General features: G+C 42.6%; 1 protein-coding gene across 1 annotated transcript in view; it reads right to left on the bottom strand.

The window, feature by feature from the left end:
* Positions 1–22,469, bottom strand: part of TRPM1 (transient receptor potential cation channel subfamily M member 1) — a 694,024-nt gene that overhangs the window by 393,731 nt on the left and 277,824 nt on the right. The window contains exons 7-8 of the mRNA XM_078684915.1: positions 20,541–20,715; positions 19,807–19,930 (exon numbers count right to left, since the gene is read on the bottom strand). Coding sequence (XP_078541041.1) covers positions 19,807–19,930; positions 20,541–20,715 — 299 coding nt within the window. The remainder of the gene's footprint in view (positions 1–19,806; positions 19,931–20,540; positions 20,716–22,469) is intronic.

Below are 22,469 nucleotides of genomic sequence, written 5' to 3'. Positions count from 1 at the left end.
AACTTCTTACATTCTCTAAAGGCCTGTCTGTACTTTTCTGGGGTTAGGCCATACCTTAACATTAAAGCATCTTTCATATGAGTATAAGACATCCTATCCTCAACAGGCATGTCTAACAGGGTATCTCTTCCCTCATTCACAAAGCGACCCCACAACCCCGCTCCCCAATCCTTCTCAGGGACCCGGTGGGCCAACAATGCTAACTCATATGCTTTAAACCATTGACCAATATCTTCATTCTTCTGAAAATCTTTGATCACATCTTTAGGAAAATAAAACCTACTTTCTGCAGGCACAGATGGGATGCTGCCACCAGAGGGATTCAATTCTAACTCTTTGGCTTTGAGCTCCAACTCCCTCAACTTGGTATCATGCTCCAAAGCTAACTTTTCCCTTTCAAACTCCAACCTTTTGATCTCCAGATCAGCTTCTCTCCTGCCTCTTGCATTCTCTATCTCCAACTGCCCATTTATCTTAAGTTTTGCCATTTCCATGTTGTAAGCTCGCTCTTTCTCCCTTTCTTCTCTTTCTTCAGGAGAAAGACCTTTGGAGGAAACACTGCTGCCAGGAGAGGATGCGGGCCCATTCACTGGCACCTCCTCCTCCCCTTCCCCTGTCGGTACCACCACCGCATCAGAGGGATCTCTGGCCTCTACCCAGGCCTGCAATGCTTTGAGATATTCAGGTTTGTTTTTGCAGCCTGTGGTAGGAACTTTAAATTGCTTGCAAAAGGATTTCAGATCCTTTAACTGATAGTCGTTGATCTTACTCCTATCAAATTCCTCCTCAACAACAGGTGTAGTGCCTCCAGCATTACTCATGGTCAAAACAGGCAGTTTCAAAGATCAAGTTCCAGGAAAGCGGAGAACAAAAATAGAATATCCAACCAAGTAGATTGTGAATGCGCTATGGTCTGCTTTCACTATGTAGCGCACACTAATCACTGCACATGGGTCATAAATGCAAAGTTCAAATCCTCACCGCTGACCCACCAATGTTAGAAGCAGTTGTCTCTAGTTGGCAGAGGTATACACTTCTGACAAATAGGGACACACCTTTTCTAGTCAGGGCAAGGGGATCACACACTTAGATAACCCCTGCTCACCCCCTTGGTAGCTTGGCAAAGCAGACAGGCTTATCTCAGAGGCAGTGCGTTAAGCATTTATGACCACATACAGTAATAAAGTGAATACACTACAAATGGACACGACACAGTAGTATTATAAAAATAAGGATTTTTATATAAGGCTTAGCACAAGACCAAATAACGACAAAATATACCACAGTCTTAATAAATACTCTTGGAAGGAAAAATAATAGTTCAAGCACGGTTTCTTCTTAGCACAAAGTCTTTAGTATCAAAAGCAACTCTTTTTCTCTAAAACACAGTTCTTGGCAACAATGTAACTCACACGGGAGTCACACGACGTCGAGGCAAAGTTAATCCAAAGGTTCGGCGTCGACCGCGAGGAGCGCTACGTCGAGCCCGGAGTCGCACAGACCCCAACAACACAGTACCGTGGAAAAGTGAAGCACTCGATGATCAGCGGCGTCGAGATGTCCGGCGTCGCGTCTTCGGCGTCGATCGGGCCTCGGAGTCGGGGCGATCTGCAGCGGCGTCCACCGAAGTCAGGCAGGAGCAGCGCTCACGAGATGAAGCAGGATACGGCGTCGTCGATGTTGCAAGAGTGAGCAGCGCTCACGGCGTCGAGAGGGCTCGATGTTGATGCGATCAGCAGCGGTGCCGACACGAGGTCACTTGGAGCTGGAGCCGAACTCACTACTCACTGGCGTTGTTGCTGGCGCCGATCGGGCCCGGCGGCCGGCGTCGAGGAAGCGGGACACTGGAGCCGTTACTCACGATGTCGAGCTGGATTCGGCGGCGTCCGTCGGCGTCGAGATTGCTGGATTCACAAGTTCCAGCAAACAGCACTTTAAGCAGATGAAGTCCTTTAGCCCTGTGACTTCAACAGGAGACTGGCACTCTTCCAGCCCTTGGAGATTTTCTTAGCAAAGATTGAGAGTACACACACAGTTCCTCTCTCCTGGTTCCTTGGCAAAAATAAAGAAGCAATGCAGGATTCCCCCAACAAACAGCACTCTGGCAGAAGGGGTAGGCAGTCCTTAGATCAGCAGGCATCTTGTCCTTGGTTCAGGTTTCCTTGTCAGAAGTGATCTAAATTCTTGGTTCAGGGGTCCTTCTCTTATACCCCTTTTTGGCTTTGATCCCTTTGTCCATGCAGGGGAATTTCCCCCCATCTTGGGTTTGTTGTGGGTGTTGCCAGGCCGAAGCACCTGGCCTATTCACGGTGCAGGGCAGAGTCTTCAGCCGCCCAGCAGGAGCGGAGCCAGCATTGTCACTGGCAGGGGCAGGGCCATCAGTTGCCCGGCAGGAGGTGGGCCAGGAAAGTCCGAGGCAGGCACAGAGTCATCAGTCGCCTGGCAGGGGGGCGGAGCCATCATTGTATCAGGCAGGGCAGGCTATCAGGAGCTACTCTTCCCCTACTCTCAATGCAAATGCTCCACTCACCCCACACTGACTCATTCAGACCTCTGGAGCCACCCAGCTCCTGTCACACGCACACCAGAACCAGCAGAGACCGGTAGACAGTTAGACAAGAAAATAGCTACTTTCTAAAAGTGCTATTTTCAAACACAGAGTCCAAAAACCATCCACACAAACGGACGCGTTATTAAACCCTGAGTTCAGGGATACCAAACTCGACATTGCACCATGCTCCCCGAGCCCGCTAGGATTATAGCATTAATAATCCTGGCAGCCCATTCTAACTGAGGGAGAGCAGGTTAACTTACAATAGTGAAAAACTAATATGGCTGTAATTCACTATTAGGACATGCCAACCTTGTCAGGCTTGTCCTACCTTATGCTTACAATGCACCCTGCCCTTGGGCCTACCATAGGGGTGACTAACATGAAGTTAAGGGAAGGTTTAGGGACTGGCAAGTAGGTGTACTTGCGCAGTCCTCGTGACAGTCAGACTGCACGTGGTCTAGCAATGGTAGACCTTCAGACATACTTTTACTAGGCCGCTTTTGTGGGTGGCACAACACGTGCTGCAGGCCCACTAGCAGCATTTGTATTTACAAGCCCTGGCACTCCTGGTGCACTCTACTAGGGACTGACAGTAAACCAAATAAGCCAAACATGGAATTCAATCAACACAGCAATTTCACATAGGGAGCACTTGCACTGTGGCACTGATCAGCAGTGGCACAGTGCCCAAAGCATTTACCAGCAAAAACATCGTAAACAGAGGAGGCAAACAGAAAAAATGGAGGAGAGACTCATGCCAATGATGCCAGGTCTAACAGTGATGAATACCAAAGTGAACAGGAAGCAAATGTAAGTCAGTTTCCAATGACATTTTTTGTATTGTGTAGGAACAGAGATTTGCATATTGGAGAGAAAGTCAGAGTCAAGTTGCAATATGGTGTGAGGAAAGGTGAGTTAAAGTATGGTCCAGAGGTTGTCATTGAAAAGGTGCCAAGATCTGCGGTATGTGTCTAGTGAAAGGTATGTGTCTAGAAGAGGTGGCAGGAGGGGAACAAGTGTATGGTTGCCGACGGTAGAGTTAGTCAGGATGAGAAAGGTGGTGAGTCAGTGGTGGAGAGACAGGAATATGGAGCTATAATCAACTTGCAAGAAAGTCTGTTCAATCAACTGCATCTCCTGAGTCATAATGTTGAAATGGGTGGCAAGAAAATTCATGTTAAGAGGCGTCCCAACTGGTTGAAAGTTTTTACATGAATTATGTCTTGTTGTGCTTCATGTTTTGTGTTGTGGCTGGCTTTGTCTGCTGGCTTAATCTTGGGGTGAAGGCTTGGCCTGAAGAAAGCCTTTATTAGCTAGGATTGGGAGGATGAAATGCTTCCTGATGACGGTCAGGTGCTTGCAGAAAAGAATAAAATGCATTGTATCCTGAGTGGAGGAGTCATCTCATGAACAAACCCTCAGTTCTTCCACCCTCTTCGAACCAGGTAACTCTGCGAACAGCGAATGAACTTGGTTCAACCTAAATCTGAATTAAATGAATGTCTGCAACATCTTAGTTTAGTAATAATGTTTTATGAAATTTGCCCAGCGTGAGTTTGAATATATTGCACTGTCTTAAATTTTATGTACATTTTTAATCTGTTATTAACGATTTTACAATTTTTTGGTATAACATGATAGCATGCTTTTATGGTTTTAAAACAAACCGAATAAAGTACTTTGACTGACTAGTGTCTTGGAGTGTTTTTTTTATTCCAGTTGTGTCTAGCAGTCTTTTCCTGCTACCAGAGTAGAATGTTAGTGCAGCTTTGAATGGCTACGTTCTGTCAGGCAGAGTTAAACTATGGAAGGAGGGTTTATAACTGCGTGGGTCGGATTACAGACACTGTTCTCCTGCATCTCTCCATGTGTCTTTATACTTAACTTTACTCAGTTTTTTGCCCAGGTTGGTGTTGTTATTCAGAATCTTAGTGGCAAGGCGCTGTTCTGTTTTTTTCATATGCATTCATTGTTCCTATTGCTAATTCCCCTGCACCATAATGCAAATAAAAGTAAAGCTACATGTAAGTGGTGTGCTACGGTGTGGCACCAGATCAAAATCAAACTGTGATTGGCTGAAAGGTATGCATTTCTTATATAGGGTAATGTTGTACTGTATATACTTTTTTGAGACAATTTATGTATCTCAAATCAGTAAAATCACAGTAACTTTTTTAGAGCACTATAAAGTTGGCGTTCTCACACTGCTCTAAAGAAATCTCCTCCCAGTTGAAATCGCTATGGGCGTGACTTAGAGTTTGACCGATGGGTACTCTGTCTTATGAAATGTGTCTTGGGCGGATTCCTTGCCTAAACGCCGCGCTCTGCGCTCTTACTTTCCAATCTCGGACCCAGCCTTCTCTGAGCCGCCACGCCTCGCCGGACCCGCTCCGCGGGTCCCGCTTCGTGGTCTGTGGCTTCTGTTGATCCTAGGGGCAATTTCTTCACCACCAACACCGGCAGGGCTGCGAGGGTAGAGCGGAGGACTCCAGTGTCCAGGAGTCTCCGCGCGCCCGTTTCCAGCTGGGCTCCTCTCCCTGCCGGCCACGCCCCCAACACTGCAAGTCTTAACGGGCTGAGAAGGGCTTGCCTGGCGGATTCCTTGCCTAAACGCCGCGCTCTGCGCTCTTACTTTCCAATCTCGGACCCAGCCTTCTCTGAGCCGCCACGCCTCGCCGGACCCGCTCCGCGGGTCCCGCTTCGTGGTCTGTGGCTTCTGTTGATCCTAGGGGCAATTTCTTCACCACCGACACCGGCAGGGCTGCGAGGGTAGAGCGGAGGACTCCAGTGTCCAGGAGTCTCCGCACGCCCGTTTCCAGCTGGGCTCCTCTCCCTGCCGGCCACGCCCCCCCGGTGCAACCTTCAAAAGGAGGCACCAGACCCGCTGCGCGGGAGCACGCGGGAGGGCGCCGGGAGAAGCCCGGGACAAGGGCGGGACCGTCTGTGGCCGTCCGGGGCCGAAGGAGGCCGGGCCGGGCCCATTCCCTAAAATCTTGTTAAAACCACGATTCTGGTTATGCCCTCGCCACTCCCGTGTGAAACCCCATCAAGGGAGGGAGCCTCCAGTACTGGGACGTTGGACAATTATTTTAAACCTTCTAAGGGAGAGGTGGCTAAAGAGACCTCATTAGAGAAACGCAGGGTGGAGCGTAGGCGCTCCATTGAATCTATGAAAAATAGATCTCTGACAGATATTGTTCCCTACCCAATCTCCCAAGAGGAAGGTATGCTCCTTGATAGCCCAAATCCCTTGACCCTTGAGGACTTTCCCCTTTTACTAAGGGAAATTCCCTGTCCCTCAGGGTTGGCACCTGGAAAACAACCGGTCCTGGTGGTTGATACTCAATCTGTTATTCCAGTCAACCCTGTAGCCCAATCCTCTCCTCCACAAATGGCTAAGAAGAGTAAGTTAAAACCTATTGTTGCTGTCGAGGTGCATAGGCCTCCGCCCAGCAAACGTATTAGGAAATCAATAGGGGGTGGGGGGAAATCCAAATTATCTCATCTTGATTTTGGTAAGAAACACACCAACCTACTCTTACCAGGGAAGGTGGGTGAGAAAGTCCCCACTATCCCTCCTACAAAGGTTCAAAGCCCTATTTTAGAGGCTACCAACATGAACCTAGAGGCCAATCTTTCAACCAAAATCCCCCCACCCATATCCCTAGAGAGTATTGAAATTCTATTTCGTTCCCTCCTGCAGCCCATCAGCGATAGCTTAGAAAAAGTGGAGACTAGGCTCACTTCACTAGAAACATCCCTTACTACTTTGAACACCCTAGTAAGTAAGCAAGTGGGATCCCAACTCTCTGCAGGGGACCATCTGGAAGCAGGAGTTTTAAAATTAGCTAACGAAGCCTTACCCCAGCGTGCGCCTTCTGCCCCCCCTCTTCAGCCACTTATGGCTATTAAATTCCAGCCACAGCACAATAACCAAGCTAATGGGCTACCGCAATTATCAGACTATCCTCTCCAAAGACCCCAGATAGAGCCTAAGGAAAGAGGCCAGGAAACCGCTAAAGGCACCTCACATTCTCCGGCTGGGCCCTCCCCAAGACCAAGGAGACCAGATCTCCCGCCGGAAGCCAATAGCCTCACAGTGGTCCTAGCAGGTGCCCCCCACTTACGATCAGGGGAAAAAGAAGATTATTTATCCCTCAAGAAAAAGGTTATTAAATGGCTCAATTGGAACCGACCACTACCACCCCATTTAAATAATGAGATTATTATGGTTAGAAGGGTCCCGTGGTTAGGGAAGACCAGAAAATCAATAATAGGGGACTGCGTCCTGGTAACTTTTAAGGATCAGGGTACAGTGCTGCATATCTGTGAAGGCGTTAATAGATCCCTGGATTCCACCATCCAGACCCTGCCAGTTTCCTTCTTCTTCCCCCCTATTCGCATGCATAGGGCCCCACTGCATGATGAATGGTCAAGGGTGGATTATAGACGCAGTCGCAAGGACCATAGACAACGCCAGCACTCCCCAGTGCCAGAGACACCGTATTCTCATTTTAATCGTTTCAATTGTTTGAGTGCCCTGGATGGGGTCGATTGACTTGCTGCTCATAAGCCAGATACCTGGGATAATGGGGCCAGCAGACTCCCGGCACCCTCTATTGTAACCACTGGTATAGTCTCTGTCTTGTCGGATGATCAAGGGGCTTCCGAAATTGACATCTCTGGCCCTTTCTATTTACCTGTGGATAATGAGGACATAGCTGAGGGAAGTGCACGGGACTCTCTGACAATGGCCAACGGCTTGCTCAGTCATTCTGAGCCATCTTTTTCTATCGCTGTTCCTGTCTTAGCCCCCTCGATGGAAGGGGTGCCTGGATCTTATGTCCCCAATCCTCATGGCTTGCCCACTGTGGCTCTTGACCACCTGAAGCTAATTTGTTGGAACATTGCGGGCCTGGCCAACAAACTGGGCGAGCCAGATTGGGAAAATTACATTAAAGCGGGGGACATTTGTATGTTCCAGGAAACTTGGGCACGAGAGGACTATGGACACCAAGGCTATGCATCATTTTCTATTCCAGCACGGTGGGAAGGCAAAGGTCGCCCGTCTGGGGGGCTTACGACCTGGGTAGCTTCTCATTTGGGCTGTGTGGCCACCCGTCGACCGCTTAATTCCGAAGACATACTTGTGGTCTCGCTACTATGGCCAAACAATGTTAAACTTGTGCTGGTTAATATCTATTCCAGGCCGATGGGAAGGGCAAAGGAATCACCAACCATTGATGAACTTTCGAGCCTTTTATCTGAACTGTCGAATGATTCATATTATGTGGTGGGTGGGGACTTTAATTCTCATTTTGAGCCATTACCCGGCCTTTTGGAAGGGCTTTCAGTGGAAGAAGATGCAAGGTGGGCAGTTCCCGCGGTGGAAGCATCTCACGCGAAAGCTTGGTCTCCACTAGCACTACAAATTACTGCTCTTACCCTAAGGTTCGGAATCAGAGCCTGTAATGGGCGGATGAAATCCGATACTCCAAGTAAAACCACCTATAATAGACCGGGGAGAGAGTCTCGTTTGGACTATGTCATGGTCCAATTAACGAGGTGGGCTACAGTCCGGGACTTTAGGGTGACGGAAAGGAGCGAGAGTGACCATAACGCCCTGGAGCTTGACCTGGTGCACCCAGGCCCCATAGCCTTGGGGCCTATAGTGGAAGGGAATAAACCCGCGCTCCTCCTGGATAACAGCAGGAGAAGAATTAGGTGGGAAAACATGGTCGCAACCAAGGACAAACTTCCCCTACTATATGCTGAGATTGTCCCTATTTTGGAAGCCGTGGGGAGTTTTGACATTAAGGAAAATAACATAGACTCCCAGATTAGATTATTTAATGCCCATGAGGACCTCACAAAAATTGCGGCACTACACTTTACTAGTAGCTCACGTAAGATCAGAGAGAGGCCCCGAGGCAAAGCATTGTGGTACAATCAAGCATGCAGACGGGCTAAATCAGAACTCCTCAAAGTAGTCAAGGAGGGGGTAGGAGGAGAACGCCTGAAACATAGCAGGCAAGCCTATAAAAGGCTTCTTGATCAGGCTAAATTAGAATGGGAAGAAAATCAGTGGGAAGAACTCACAAAGGCCTTAGCACTCCAAAACCAACGGTTGTTTTGGAGGATAGTGAACGGGGGGTCAGGGAACCTACAATCGGCACTGGAGCCAAATATAGCACCTGGGGTTTGGCAGGCCCATTTCCAGTCGCTCTATAGCTCTGAGCCAGGAGAACTCCCAGCATCTATCGAGGTGGAGGGGTCGGGCCACCAAGGGGAGGCAATTACGCTGGGCGAGGTCATTGCCGCTATCTCGGGCCTGGCTTCTGGGAAGGCGCCGGGACTGGATAGCTTACCGGGGGACCTGTTCAAACAGGAGCCCATCGTCTGGGCACCCTATCTCGCGGCCCTTTTTAACAGTGTTCTCGGTGGGATGGAAATCCCTGGTACTTGGCTGGGGGCAGAGGTGGTCCCTATTTTCAAAAAGGGCTCCCCTCTTCTCCCAGCCAACTACAGGCCAATCAGCCTGATTGATGTACCGCAGAAACTGTTCGGCAGGGTCTTGCTGAACAGGCTTCAGGACTGGATAGAGGAGGTGGGAGCCCTCAGTCCCTATCAGGCGGAGTTTAGGAAGGGGGTATCCACAGTGGACCAGGTTTTTAGATAAAATCTAATCTATTGGAAGACAGCAAAGTTCGACGGCGGCAGTTTGTACACAATCTTTGTGGACTTACGGGCCGCTTTCGACCTGGTCCCCAGGGGGAAACTCTGGAGCGTCCTGGCTGAGATGGGCGTCCCCCCAGACATCCTGTCAATCTTACAGAGGCTCCAACATGGTAATTATGCCCGAGTGAGGTGCGGGAGGTCGGGGGAGTTGACTGATAGGTTCCCCGTTGGCCGAGGGGTAAGACAGGGCTGTGTGCTGGCGCCGACCCTGTTTTGCCTCTTTGTCAACGGGGTAATCGCCCATCTCAATGCCACTGATTACACCGACGCCCCTAAACTAAACGGCCGCAGGGTGCCCGCAATTATGTTTGCGGATGACACCCTGCTGCTTTCAAAAACCCCTATGGGTATTCAAAGGATACTTGACTCCTTCACTGCATTCTGCCTTGATAGAGGGCTAGAAATTAATGCCACTAAAACCAAATTTATGGTTCTAAACCCGAGCCACAAATTGCGCCAGAATCCGCATCTGGGAACCGCGCGGCTCGAGAGAGTGGCCACCTTTGAATATCTGGGTGTGACCCTCAACGAAACTATGACCTGGGGATCCCACCAGAGCAGGGCAAATCTCAAACTCGTGCAAACTACTGGGGGCATTGCACGAATAATGATTGGCTCGACGTACCGTCCATTGGGCTCTTTAATTCAGATATATAAGGCCCAGGCGAGGGGAGCAATCATGTACGGGGCTGAACTGTGGGGGCACATGCCCTGTCATAGCCTCTCTGTAACAGAAAATAAGTTCATAAGAAGGGTGGCTGCTCTCCCCCCGAGCACACCGCTTCTTCCATTGAGGCTTGATTTAGGATTACGACCATTAGCTGATGAGATAGGCCTGAGACCCATAGCCTTTTGGCGCAGGCTATGGAGCAGTAACGATCTCAAGGATTACAGGGCAGAACTGGTCGAACTACTGAAACACCCCAAGGTGCTTAGTGTCCCTTGGGTTAAAAACATTCAAGCCATTTGCATGGACTTGGGGCTCCCTGATCTATGGACAGACCCGGCCACGGCAGCACTCAATATCTCCAAGAAGTCTCTGTCGAATTTATACTATGAACGCAAACTGGCAGGGGCCATAGCTGCCCAGCCAGATGGGTCTTTATCAGCTGTGTTCTTGCAATGCAAGGACACCTATAGGCTTGAAAAGGCCCTGGACCCTATTTATCCCATACTTGCCAGAAAATTGTATCTCCAGTGGCGGTATGGCACATTACCCCTCCGGTCTTTTACTAGTTTGTGGTCGTCGGCTGCCCCTGTAAAGCATTGCCCTGTGTGCGAGGAAAGGGAGGAAAACGACCTGCATGTGGTCTTTTTTTGCCCAGCCTACAGGGCAGCCAGAAAGTATTGGCTGCTTCCGTTGATAAGGAACATGGGTGGCAGGGAATATGCACCAATGTACAGGATTTTAAAAACTGATGTTACTGGCCCAACTGTTTTCGCACTTTCTAAGTTTTTTACCAATGTGTGGTATACACGAAACCGTTTTTAAAAAAAAAATGTTGGGTAGTGTCTAAACATTTTTCAAATCCTTTATAAAGTTGTTTAACCCTGTACAGACCTTTTTACATATGTATTCAATATTTTATTTGTAATGATGCTCTCATATGTGTTTTTTGTCTTGTATTGTGCATCTTTTATGACCAAATGGTCGAAATAAAGATTGGAAAATGAAATGAATGGCTACGTTCTGTCAGGCAGAGTTAAACTATGGAAGGAGGGTTTATAACTGCGTGGGTCGGATTACAGACACTGTTCTCCTGCATCTCTCCATGTGTCTTTATACTTAACTTTACTCAGTTTTTTGCCCAGGTTGGTGTTGTTATTCAGAATCTTAGTGGCAAGGCGCTGTTCTATTTTTTTCATATGCATTCATTGTTCCTATTGCTAATTCCCCTGCACCATAATGCAAATAAAAGTAAAGCTACATGTAAGTGGTGTGCTACGGTGTGGCACCAGATCAAAATCAAACTGTGATTGGCTGAAAGGTATGCATTTCTTATATAGGGTAATGTTGTACTGTATATACTTTTTTGAGACAATTTATGTATCTCAAATCAGTAAAATCACAGTAACTTTTTTAGAGCACTATAAAGTTGGCGTTCTCACACTGCTCTAAAGAAATCTCCTCCCAGTTGAAATCGCTATGGGCGTGACTTAGAGTTTGACCGATGGGTACTCTGTCTTATGAAATGTGTCTTGGGCATAATGCACGTGTAATAAGGCACACAGGATATCAGTCATGCTTGTGAAGTAGTAACCGGACCGCTAAACTCTAAATCAGGCTTTTAATGCCTCCAGCAATTTCTTGCAAAAAGCTCAGACATCACCCTGGTGAGCCTAAATAAGCATCCTTAAAGCAAAGGTAGTTGTGGAGCAACTAACTTTGACGAGGGTAGGAAAATAGCCAACAACTTGAGAGAGATGGAATTTAATAGAAGGTAAATGGACGTTCTTTGTAATAAGAACGGCCAAGGGCATCTCCAGTCCAGCATGGTAGGGTCCAGAATGCCAGTAGGCAGCCCACCAATCCAGCTAGATTTAGAAAGAAGCTTCCCAGCATGACACTCAGAATGTATTTCAGGATGTTGCTTAGTTATAAGATGTGTGGCACATGAAAGTATTTTACGTATCGACATGACTAGATCTGCAGCAAGTTTAAGATGTGAAATTGTACCAAGGCACATTTCTTTTTCTTTTAATCGCCCTCCCATTTGTGTCAAACCAGTCCTGTGATTTTGCTTAAGCAGTTTGTTAATGTGACAACCCATGAGGAGGTCATCGTCAATAATCGTCAGAACAGGTAAGAAATTCCAAGTCCTTAATGAAATACATGTACATTTTAACCTACTGATATCATGAGAAAGAACAATGATCCACATGAAAAGGCCACCATGTGACATATAAAAGGAAGGTGGGCTGCGCATAGCTTTAAATAACAATGGTTTAAAAAAAAGACACACTTAGAATTTTGCTATGATAAACACCTATGAGCATAGCACAAAAATAGATCGCAAAATAGTACATTCTTGAAATCAGAAAATCACATCCAAAATGTGTAATATTAAACTGTATGAAACCTCGGTTCAAACTTAAACCATTTGGGCAGCTTCTGTAATTTACAGCAGTGTTTATGTTATGGGACCGGGACTCTTCAGTTCCTCCATGTAGTGCCGTTCAAAAAGTTCCTGGATTGACTCTCTCTCTCTATTCAAGTCTTACCAGGCCATGAATAAATGGCTTGCTTTCTGGTTCACTGGGAATGCCATGACAGAGTGACCAACTTGGCCCCACTGGTTCCATCAACACTTTACCACTGCCAGGCCCACGCACCACACATTGTTGTCATGGTTTCTCACTGAGCTTTGTGTCATCTCACGGGTTCATTGCAGTTGGAATGACTGGACAAGTTGTACACAAAGTGCGATGTTGGCACTGGGCTTGGTGGTGCATTGGCAAGTGGTGGTGGCCACTACCCCACCATCAGCCCAATGTGGTCTCCTCCTTTAAGGTCCACCCAGCATCAACCCTGTCTGTCTAGGCTAAGCCCTGCATGGGTGTATTCTTGTGTGCATAGTAGCAGCACAGCATTCAAAACTCTAGGCTAAAAATGAAAGCACCTCTTCACACACACCCGAAGACTCAACAAAAGAACTTATCTGAGTTGTGGGCAGAGCACTGAAAGGTTTGCATGGTGCATATGCAAGCGGTGGACAGTGCAAGTGGTGTTAGTTGGCGAAACCAGTGATAGTTGACAGACACAATCATATTTGAGATATGGCTTTTTACTCTAAGCACGGGGAGATGTAATGTGAGGACTCTGGGACCATGTAGGACAGAGACATCATCCCAGGTCCACAGACGGGACCCTACACAACTCTTCATGGCTCAGGCACTGGACACGTAGTGCAAGGAAGAGCAGCGCATTCCATGGCAGGATAAAGCAGGGACTGCATGGGTGAACAAAAAGTGGATGATCAAATACAACAGAGGGAAAATCTAATACAATCTGAGTCATTATACTGACTTTGTAGGGTGTCCTCTGCTCCTTCTACACCCAGACATTACAGGCGCCATAGAAGAGTTTTGAGTGCTGGCACTGGCACTGACTCCGGACTTACCTTCAGAGTTTGCACAGAGAATTCCAAAAATGTATTACATAAATCTAAAAAGAAGACCATGGTTTTCAGAAATAGAGTAATTCCTAGATTTAAGATTACAATCTTAGACAGTACCACAGCTAATTTAGTTGCTCCCATTGGCACACATTGTGCGCTTACAGAGGTACCATTAAGAAGATGCGAAAATACCGCTGTAATCTTCATTTATGTCCAATTACATCATTATTATTTTGACTTAGTTTGAATGAACTTGGTGTGTATAATGTACAGTGCTTCTAGCACACTTCAGAATAACAGATAGATCTCTATCTACGCGTTTTAACTGTTGGAGCATGAGCTGAGTTTGAACAAGAGCTCTGATATGGCACAGGTTGCTACAACAGTACCGTCTGCACTTGAATTTCATTAATGAATTCCCTAAAGGCTTTAATTACATGCATAGCACACTGGGTCGACACAAATTCTTTTTTCTACAACTTAATTAGTGCTTGCCTCATTTAACAAGTTCATGAAAAACGACTAGTTGCAGCAGCACTTCAGACACACAACACAATGTGAAAGCCTACATTAAAAACGTTTTAGGCTTGCAGTTTGTGGTATACTATCAACTGCGGGTGGGCAGTGGACATTAGGCAATTATAATACTTTTAAAATGTAATTTTATTTAATGTATTTAAATAGTTAACTCACAATTAACAGTTCTGTCACATTTTTTATTTTGTTCTACATTTAAAATAAATATGTAAAATTAATGTACATTAATATTTAACATAAAACAAATTGACTATTTTTTCAAAGTTTGATGCACTTTTTAAAATGTTCCCAATACTTTACCATATGGAGATCTCGGCCTCATTGGCGGACAACCGGAGAACTCTGCCTTTGCATAAAAATGCACATGCACGTCTACACTTTAAAGTACATTTCCACTCAGAAATAACGAGAGGCCAAAAGTAGTAAATTTATTACGAAATGTAAATTCACCTTTGTGACTGGGTCGCATAGCCTCCATACAGGATATCATTTAAGCCAATCTTGATTCAGTTCAGTAAAAAACAACTGAATGTTCATCCTAATTAGTGTCCATAACTTGAAACAGAAAAGGGTGGAACCTACTTCAGATGTACACTGACTAATTCAACACCCTGTTTATTAACGGCCACCACAAGGGTGTACATTTCCACAAGCAAAGTGAAGGTTATGTTGGACAAGACCTAAAACACATATTTATTGATTAAGTAATATCCAGCATATCCACTTTAGAAAAATTATGAGAGATCTTCTCCCAATATACGAGAACCATGGAAGAGGGAGATAGGATACAGCTGCATCCAGCACATGTATTACTGTCAGTGTTTGCTCAATGTCTGAATTGCGACTCAGTCAGGTAGTTGCAGTGTCATATGTATCAATCCAGAGCAACACAAAGGAGCAATTTCCAAAGATTTGCAGAAATCCTGCCACATAAATATTCATTTGTCAGAGTGTTTTTCTGTAAATGCTTCTGAATGGATTCAAATAGAGAGACAGAGGCTGGAAGGGATAGTAAAGCACACTAACTACAATGGAGGCAGAAATATGCAGTTGATCAGGGGACTGCTGTCTGCTCCCAGGATGTCCACCACTGTCACTCACCACTGTCACTCAAGGACTGCTGACATAAAGGATTTTTATGCTCCAAATATCGTTCACATTATGAAATTCAATGAATTCTGGCAGCGACAGTGACTCTTATGCAACTAATTTCTGAAGATCGGGAGATTGTGAGGGTCAAGTTGTCAACCCAGATCACCATTTAGTCTTACTTGCACTGTTATTATTACCGTCAATAAAATGTCAGATTCATCACAGATCTTGCAATAATTGTTCGTAAGCATCATCTTTCTGTCATTTTTTTTATATTTGAATGATGATAAACCATCCTGGGAGTGCAGTGCTCTACATATGATCAGCATAACTGTAGGGATTTTATGCAGGAGGAATAATCATGACCAGAGAATAATTTGGTACTGTATGAACAACTTCTATGTTCAGTCTCATGCATTTCTCAAACCTTTCTAGGTTCCATTCCTATATGCAGACATTGCATTTTCTGAGACAGCAATGCTATCACTTGCTTGCTTCTTTGACACGTTTTAGTTTATTGGTGGGTCTGGGTTTACCTGAGTAATCCCAACTAGCTGGGTTGTGAATTCCCATTGTTCTGTTACAATACGCCTGAGGTCTTAATTGATTCTTATCTCATGATCAATCTGCCTAGCATGATGGATCGGCTGCATAAGATATATTTGTTTACAGATACCATTTTGCTACGTATGAACTTTAAAGCAAAAGTTCTCTATGGACGAGGCAAGCAAATCTATACAGTTCCAAACCATTTTCTTTTCCCCTGGCATCCTCTTTCACACCTTTGATTATTCACAATCCTCTCAGTAAAGAAGGAAGTAGCAATTTATTACTGTGTGCAGTATGTCGTAGGAGACACAAAGCAGCCACTCTCGCAGCAGTATGTCATGCATTGTTGACTAAAACATGATATCTGTGGATCATATTTTATGCAGTTTTTCAGTTAGTGAATGACTATACCTCAACAATCGATTCCATAACTATCACCTAATTTCTCACAAACGTCCAACATAGAATCAATCATATAACTATCATCACATTTGTCCAAAAAATCCAACATAGAATATCTATTCAGCTGACTGCAATGAGGCTTACAGAAGTTCGCCATTCCTCCTCCTCACACTTTGATTTTTGGTCAAGGAACCACTTTGTAATTAAGGCTAACATCCACGGAAGCATGAATAGAAATGTGTCTTTTTCATGTATGATTTTAATTTGACTGTGGCCATAACTGATCATTGTATTTGCCTGAACTCCAGCATGTTCATATATTTTATGAATGATTTTTGAGTGGTCTTAACGTTTCTGCTGAATAAGGTTAATATTTTATGTTTATTAGTGCACTTTGACCAGCCCTCTATCAACCTTAAGATTCAAGAGCTTCTTTTCATAACTCAAACGCCATGTCATAATGGCATGGACAATTTGGCCCATCTACAGCAAATGCTGTACCTTTTCAACCATTGCTAGGATAATACCAGGTAATAGGAAGGCCCGCTTTTGAGAGAGAATTATGCCATATGGACTACACACGTGGAGTAATAGCGACTGACAAGTGTGATATTATTAATCCATTAAATTCTTCAAATTTAGATAGGGCTGTCTGAGGATAGTGTTAAGGTAGTTGACTGCTTTGAGTATACTTTTTCAACTCATCTTCAAGGCTTCCTATCCCTTCTTGAGCCCCCTACATACTTTTTGAATATTTATCTATCCTGCCTGGAGGTTGATTAACTGGGAGATCTGTCTGAGTAAGCCTACCATACAAGTGACCCCCCCTTGTGTTTTCCTGATCATTTTAGCAGAGGAAGAATAATTCAAAGAATTTTAAAGAAAAAACACATGTAAAAAGAATTTTCTATATGAACATATGTGCAGTTTTTGTGCTTTAAGGGTTCATTTCTATTTGTGTTTTTCAGAATTAAACTTTAAAATAATGTCATATTTATCTATGTTCTTTTCAAAAGAGAACTAGATTTTATTTGTTCTGCCAAAGATAGCTTTTGCTTTCTGTGAACCATACAATAGCCAGCACCTGCCCCACACCGGAGTTAGCATATAGAAACTAACAAAGAAATGTTACGGTGTGGGGGCTTGTGCAACTCAATTATGGATTCTCAGGCATTCTAATGGGAGACTATATACATGTACATCTAACTGATTTCGGTGAACAATGCTTGTGCATGAGAGAGATTGAGCTTGTCCATCTCACTGACAGAAGCCTGGGTATGCTAGCGAAGAAAATGAGCATTGTACTTCGGAACATTTTTGCACCTCACTGAGAGAAGATTCTGCCTTTCCTCTAACTGGAGCTTGTACTGAAAGACATATGGGTCTCTGACTGAGAGAAAACACAATTTGAGGGTAGCTTGTACTTCTCACTAATGGAAGCAAGGAATTTTTTTTGGAGTACACTATCTGCCGCCCTTGGAGAAAACTGCATTTGTCATTGAGTGAGCTGCTGTATATGTTTATGGAACCTCAGTATATACGATTGCACACCTCAACTTGAGAGCCCCAGGTTCACTTTCACAAGAAGGGGCACTCACTAGACATACAATCACAACAGCAAACAGTGATTGGTCGTTTTATAAGACTTAATTAATGTTAGGATGTATAATTTAAAATGATTGACAGTCTCAGCAACATTGACAGTTCCCCCTTAGCATTCCATGCCCACAATTTTAATTCAATACTGATATTCACAACTTTGGTGTCAACCGAATGTGTCATTATTGAGCTTTGCTTGGTAAGAAACTGAATAGGATTGTATTATAGAAGAAAGAATCAAATTCTACTTTATGCAAAATGCAGTCTTTAACCTTGAACCTTGCTGAAATCTCTTTAAAAACAGCAATTTTTACAGCTTTGGAAATGAACAGAGGGTAACTTCTAGGCAGGGAGGAGAAAACCGAAGGTGGGAAGACATTTGAGGACAGTATTGGCAAAACGTTTGCGCAAGGTGCAGTATATAGTTGTCACTTTCATGCTGTTATTGGGCCTAACTCTAAATAAAAAATAATTAATTGAGAATAAATTATGATTTGAAAATTAATATGTATACAATTTTAAAATGAATATTTCTATTAGCTATTATATTTTAGTTGCCTGCTTAGGTAAAAAAATAAATGGCATTCATTTATGAAGCCAGTGCGTTTTAATTCAAATAGAAATGCAAGTTGTGTAAACACCACACATTATATTTTACTAAAGGTCAAGACCAAGTCCATATGATAACACATCTCATAAAAGAGTACAGACCTTTAATACTTAAAGGGACAAAAATGAATAACAATTAAGGATCTCATGAAAGTACATTAATGACTTCTTGAAAACCAGTCCTATTGCTGAAAAAATATATAAATATATAATTTGGCTAGCACATCTATAATTATTCAATTCAAATACATGAGACAATGATAATTTAATGTTCAAATATTAAAATAGCAAATATCGCTCTTCAATCATCACACAGTCAATATCACTGACAGAGAATAATAGATTTCTCAATACAGTCTAAATAGATAGAATTATACACAGAATATAAATAAGTAAAAAGTGTTGTCTCTACACAGAATAATTTTCTGGTCTGTAGTAATTTGGCCCCACCATTAGATGACACTGTAAGGCTAATGGTTTACCTCGCTTTATGAAAGTGACAGTCTGCATAACTGCCACAAATAAGGGACGTGTATAAATCATTAATTTCTGATCAGTCCAAATTGTGCTATTATTATTCTGTATTTTTGTTAATAAAGACAAGGGTGGTGAAGCCACTTCTTTAAAAAGGAAGAGAGTGTGTTGGAATAAATTATTCCTATATCTTAAAAGATTGTATTTGTTATATTTGGTAAACAGGCCATTCTGAAGATCATATTACATTTCCAAATTTAACTTAGAGATATAGCAATATCTAGGCAGATTTCGTTTGAATTAAAAAATCCAAATGTCACACAACAGTGGAAGTAATTAAAAGAAATCAACTGCTTCTTGGTATCCCTTTTTTATTTGGCTGTTTGCTTATTTTCTTACTTAAATATTGAAATGAGTATTTCCATTGAACATGTATTAAAATATGATCCTTGAGACTTTAGAAGTTGTGAATTTAGAAAACTAGAAATAATGAGGCTCTCTGTACTATAATTCAAGTGCGCGTAGAGTAATATGCCTTGGTCTAGAAGATATAGCGACACCATGTGTCTTGTACAGGGAAAGTAAAAGAAAAGGCAACCTTTTACTTTGCACCTTTGCTGCTGCCACAGATTTATAGACTGTGCTTCCAGTGACGCCACTTTCAGGTTCAATGGTTCATGGCAGTTCACAACTTGAAACTAAGGAAATGCTGACACAAGATAAAAATATTTGATAGATGTTAGGCATGTTTTACTGAAAAATCTAGTAGAAGTTTCAACATTGATATTAAGAAACTACATGCATTGTTTAAGTGCATGCTGCCAGTCAGATAATGAACACATACAAAAAATGTTAGTCTATTAATACTGAGAAGCTAAAGCCATCAATAGTGCATGTCTAAGGATGTGTGTTTTTAGTGGCTGTTAAATCACAATATGGAAAATTCTTTATTTAATGCACCATGCATTAATAAGATAAGAAGTGGCTAATTGATATATGTTAATTTATTGTAAAGTGGTAATAATGTTAGAGGGTGAGGCAAAAGCAACATTGCAAGCAACAGAGACCCGCAAATTATTACGAAAAGAATCATGCTGTTAGTATGTACTGAAAATGGAAATGCAAGCAACTTACCAGCTCCTTTCTTTTCATACATTCCATTAAGACAACAAACAGCTGGTGTGCCTGGGTCCGGCTGTAGTTAAAGGTTTTCTGAACAGTAACAAGAAGCTGATCTCTTAGGGATTCACTTATTATCCTAAACACATAAATGTGACAAAGATAAAAACATACCATCAACAGTGACAGTGACCAATCAATATACTATTCACTAATATTTTTCTACCTTCCAGTTTGGGTCTTTGTAATATCAAATCAGATCGCCTACGTTATTTTTCCTTATTCCTCCCAGCCATTAATGACAATCAATACATGCAACCACCACATACCAGATGAGGTTGACAACATTGCCGCATTGCCATAGATCAATCCCACAAAGGAGAAAGTGTACATTTACAATTATATCCTTAAACATGTAACCTGCCTTTCTATCGTTGAGGGTTTGACAAAATCTTCATGTGCTCTATTTGCACATTTTTCTATGAACTACTGTTACAATCTCAAAGAAGTCAGACAATCTTTTGTAACATAATGTAAAGCCAGACATTGTTCTTTTCATTGCTTTACATAAAAGCACACTGACTGACTGAAGCCTACATTAGGTTATGAATTGTCCCCAAAGTATACAATAATATACAGATATCATGTGTCTCGTGTCTCGTGTACATATTCCAAATCTGTAAACATTTCCATTGTGTTCCTTTATAGTCATACATCTCAAGGTTCATATTCTCTTACAGATACCTTACCCTGCATCTTCAGAATACTTGTGTGCAAAGGACAAAATGTCAGATGCTCGTCCACTTCCATCACACACAACCACAGGGATGGGTGGTTCTTCTCGCAGGCACTCTAGGACAATAGAGATCACATTCGGCCCCCCTTCAACAATGAGGGCAACTACAGGCACACCCTGCCCCAATCCTAGGAAAGAAAGAAGGTTGAACATTGCAATCAAATGATAGCTTAAGGTAACATGTAACAGATATATTTCATTTAAAAAAGTGAATGAAGGCTTATATAAAATATTTTAAATCACGTACAACAAAATCATATTTGTAGAAATTGGAAGTCAAGTAGGAAGTCAAACTAAAGTTATAGATTACATATCTTCTACTCTATGGCTAGAAAAAAATCATTATTTCAAAATAAAAATAGTGCAACACAATTTGGGCTCTGAATTTTGGACATATGCTCATAATTATATTCATTGGTAATAAATATAGGTTATAATCCTAGTTACATAAGATTATTGTGTTTTTGTGTTTTTTATTCTGCCTATCTGAATGCAAAATATATATTAAACATTAAACTATAATAGATATATCAACAATATACTTGATTACTTCAAGATGTCAAATATAATACTTAAAACCCGTATACACACAATAATCTTTTCACAGATAGTATAAGAATTTAACTTTAATTTGATATATTTACTTTACCTCTCCAATGATTGTATCATTAAAATCTAGGTTGATCATGAAAACATATTGCTGGATAATTATACATAAATTGATATCCAACTTAGTTTCTAGTAAAAAGATGTTGAAATGCCTATAAGGTACCATCACATTTGTGGAGTACAGTAACATTTCTTAAATTATCATAATCCTACAACAGAAAGCTAAATTTTTTTAATGTTTTGATGTCAGCTGACATGTAATCTACTTTGCAGCTGGCATTAACGATCATTAAAGCACACACTGGACCTGTTAAACTCAATTTGATGTATCTACGTATTACACAGGGTATACATTGTTGATCTGTCTCTATTCATGTAATACAAATAATCAAGTCCGTGCTCAGTAACCAAAAAAAAACCAAAGGAGAGTTTTGCATTCAGGTCAAGCTATTGAATGAGTAGACACTTTACAGGTAAATATAGAAGAAGAGCATACATAAACTGATAAAAAAACAGAAGGGTGAAATGTTGTACAGCTGACAGATATTGCGTTAAGGTATATGCCACAGAGACATTCAAAACGCCAGGCTCCACAACAACATTTTCTGACTCTAGATTCAGTGACAGATAAATATGGACTTTCACTCAGGGAGTGGTTATACAAGTATTCTGTGAATGGAAGACATACAAATGCTGAGACGTTTAGCAATGATACACATATTATTCAGATATAAGATGCATACATAAAAATTAATTAAAATGACAATAATGTAAAACTAGAAACAAAAATTAAGAAAAGTGGTACAGTGAGTTTTGTTCAGGTAAACTTGTAATAATTGAAGATTTGTATGTGGAGTACACAGAACACTACAAAAAGGTTATTACAAATGACAGTAAGAACTCTTACAAATTGTATATGGCAGTTTTGGTGTTGTCATACATCAGTGTATTCTTCACATGATAACGGATGTACATTTCTGGACACTGAGCCTTTTCAATAAGCAGACCATCTTCTTTTGATGTTGTATGAAAAGAAACAACTGGTCAACATGTGAAAATCATGACAGTTGAGCATCCCTTTGGTGTCCCTGCCTCACTTTATCTCCAGGCATAGGATGACAAAGGGAAGACCACAAGCCATAAGGATCAACCTCCCACCAGCCAAACGTTAACTTTAGCCAGTAGAAAAGTATGACTCAGTACTATAAGAACATTTTCACAATGAGGTAGGAACTGTATGTGACAACAAATTGAGAGGATTGACATAAACACA

This window comes from Lissotriton helveticus, chromosome 3_2 (assembly GCF_964261635.1).
Source record: "Lissotriton helveticus chromosome 3_2, aLisHel1.1, whole genome shotgun sequence".
Lineage (NCBI taxonomy): Eukaryota > Metazoa > Chordata > Amphibia > Caudata > Salamandridae > Lissotriton > Lissotriton helveticus.
The sequence above is the reverse complement of the archived record's forward strand: the minus strand, read 5'-3'. Positions and strand labels throughout refer to the sequence as shown.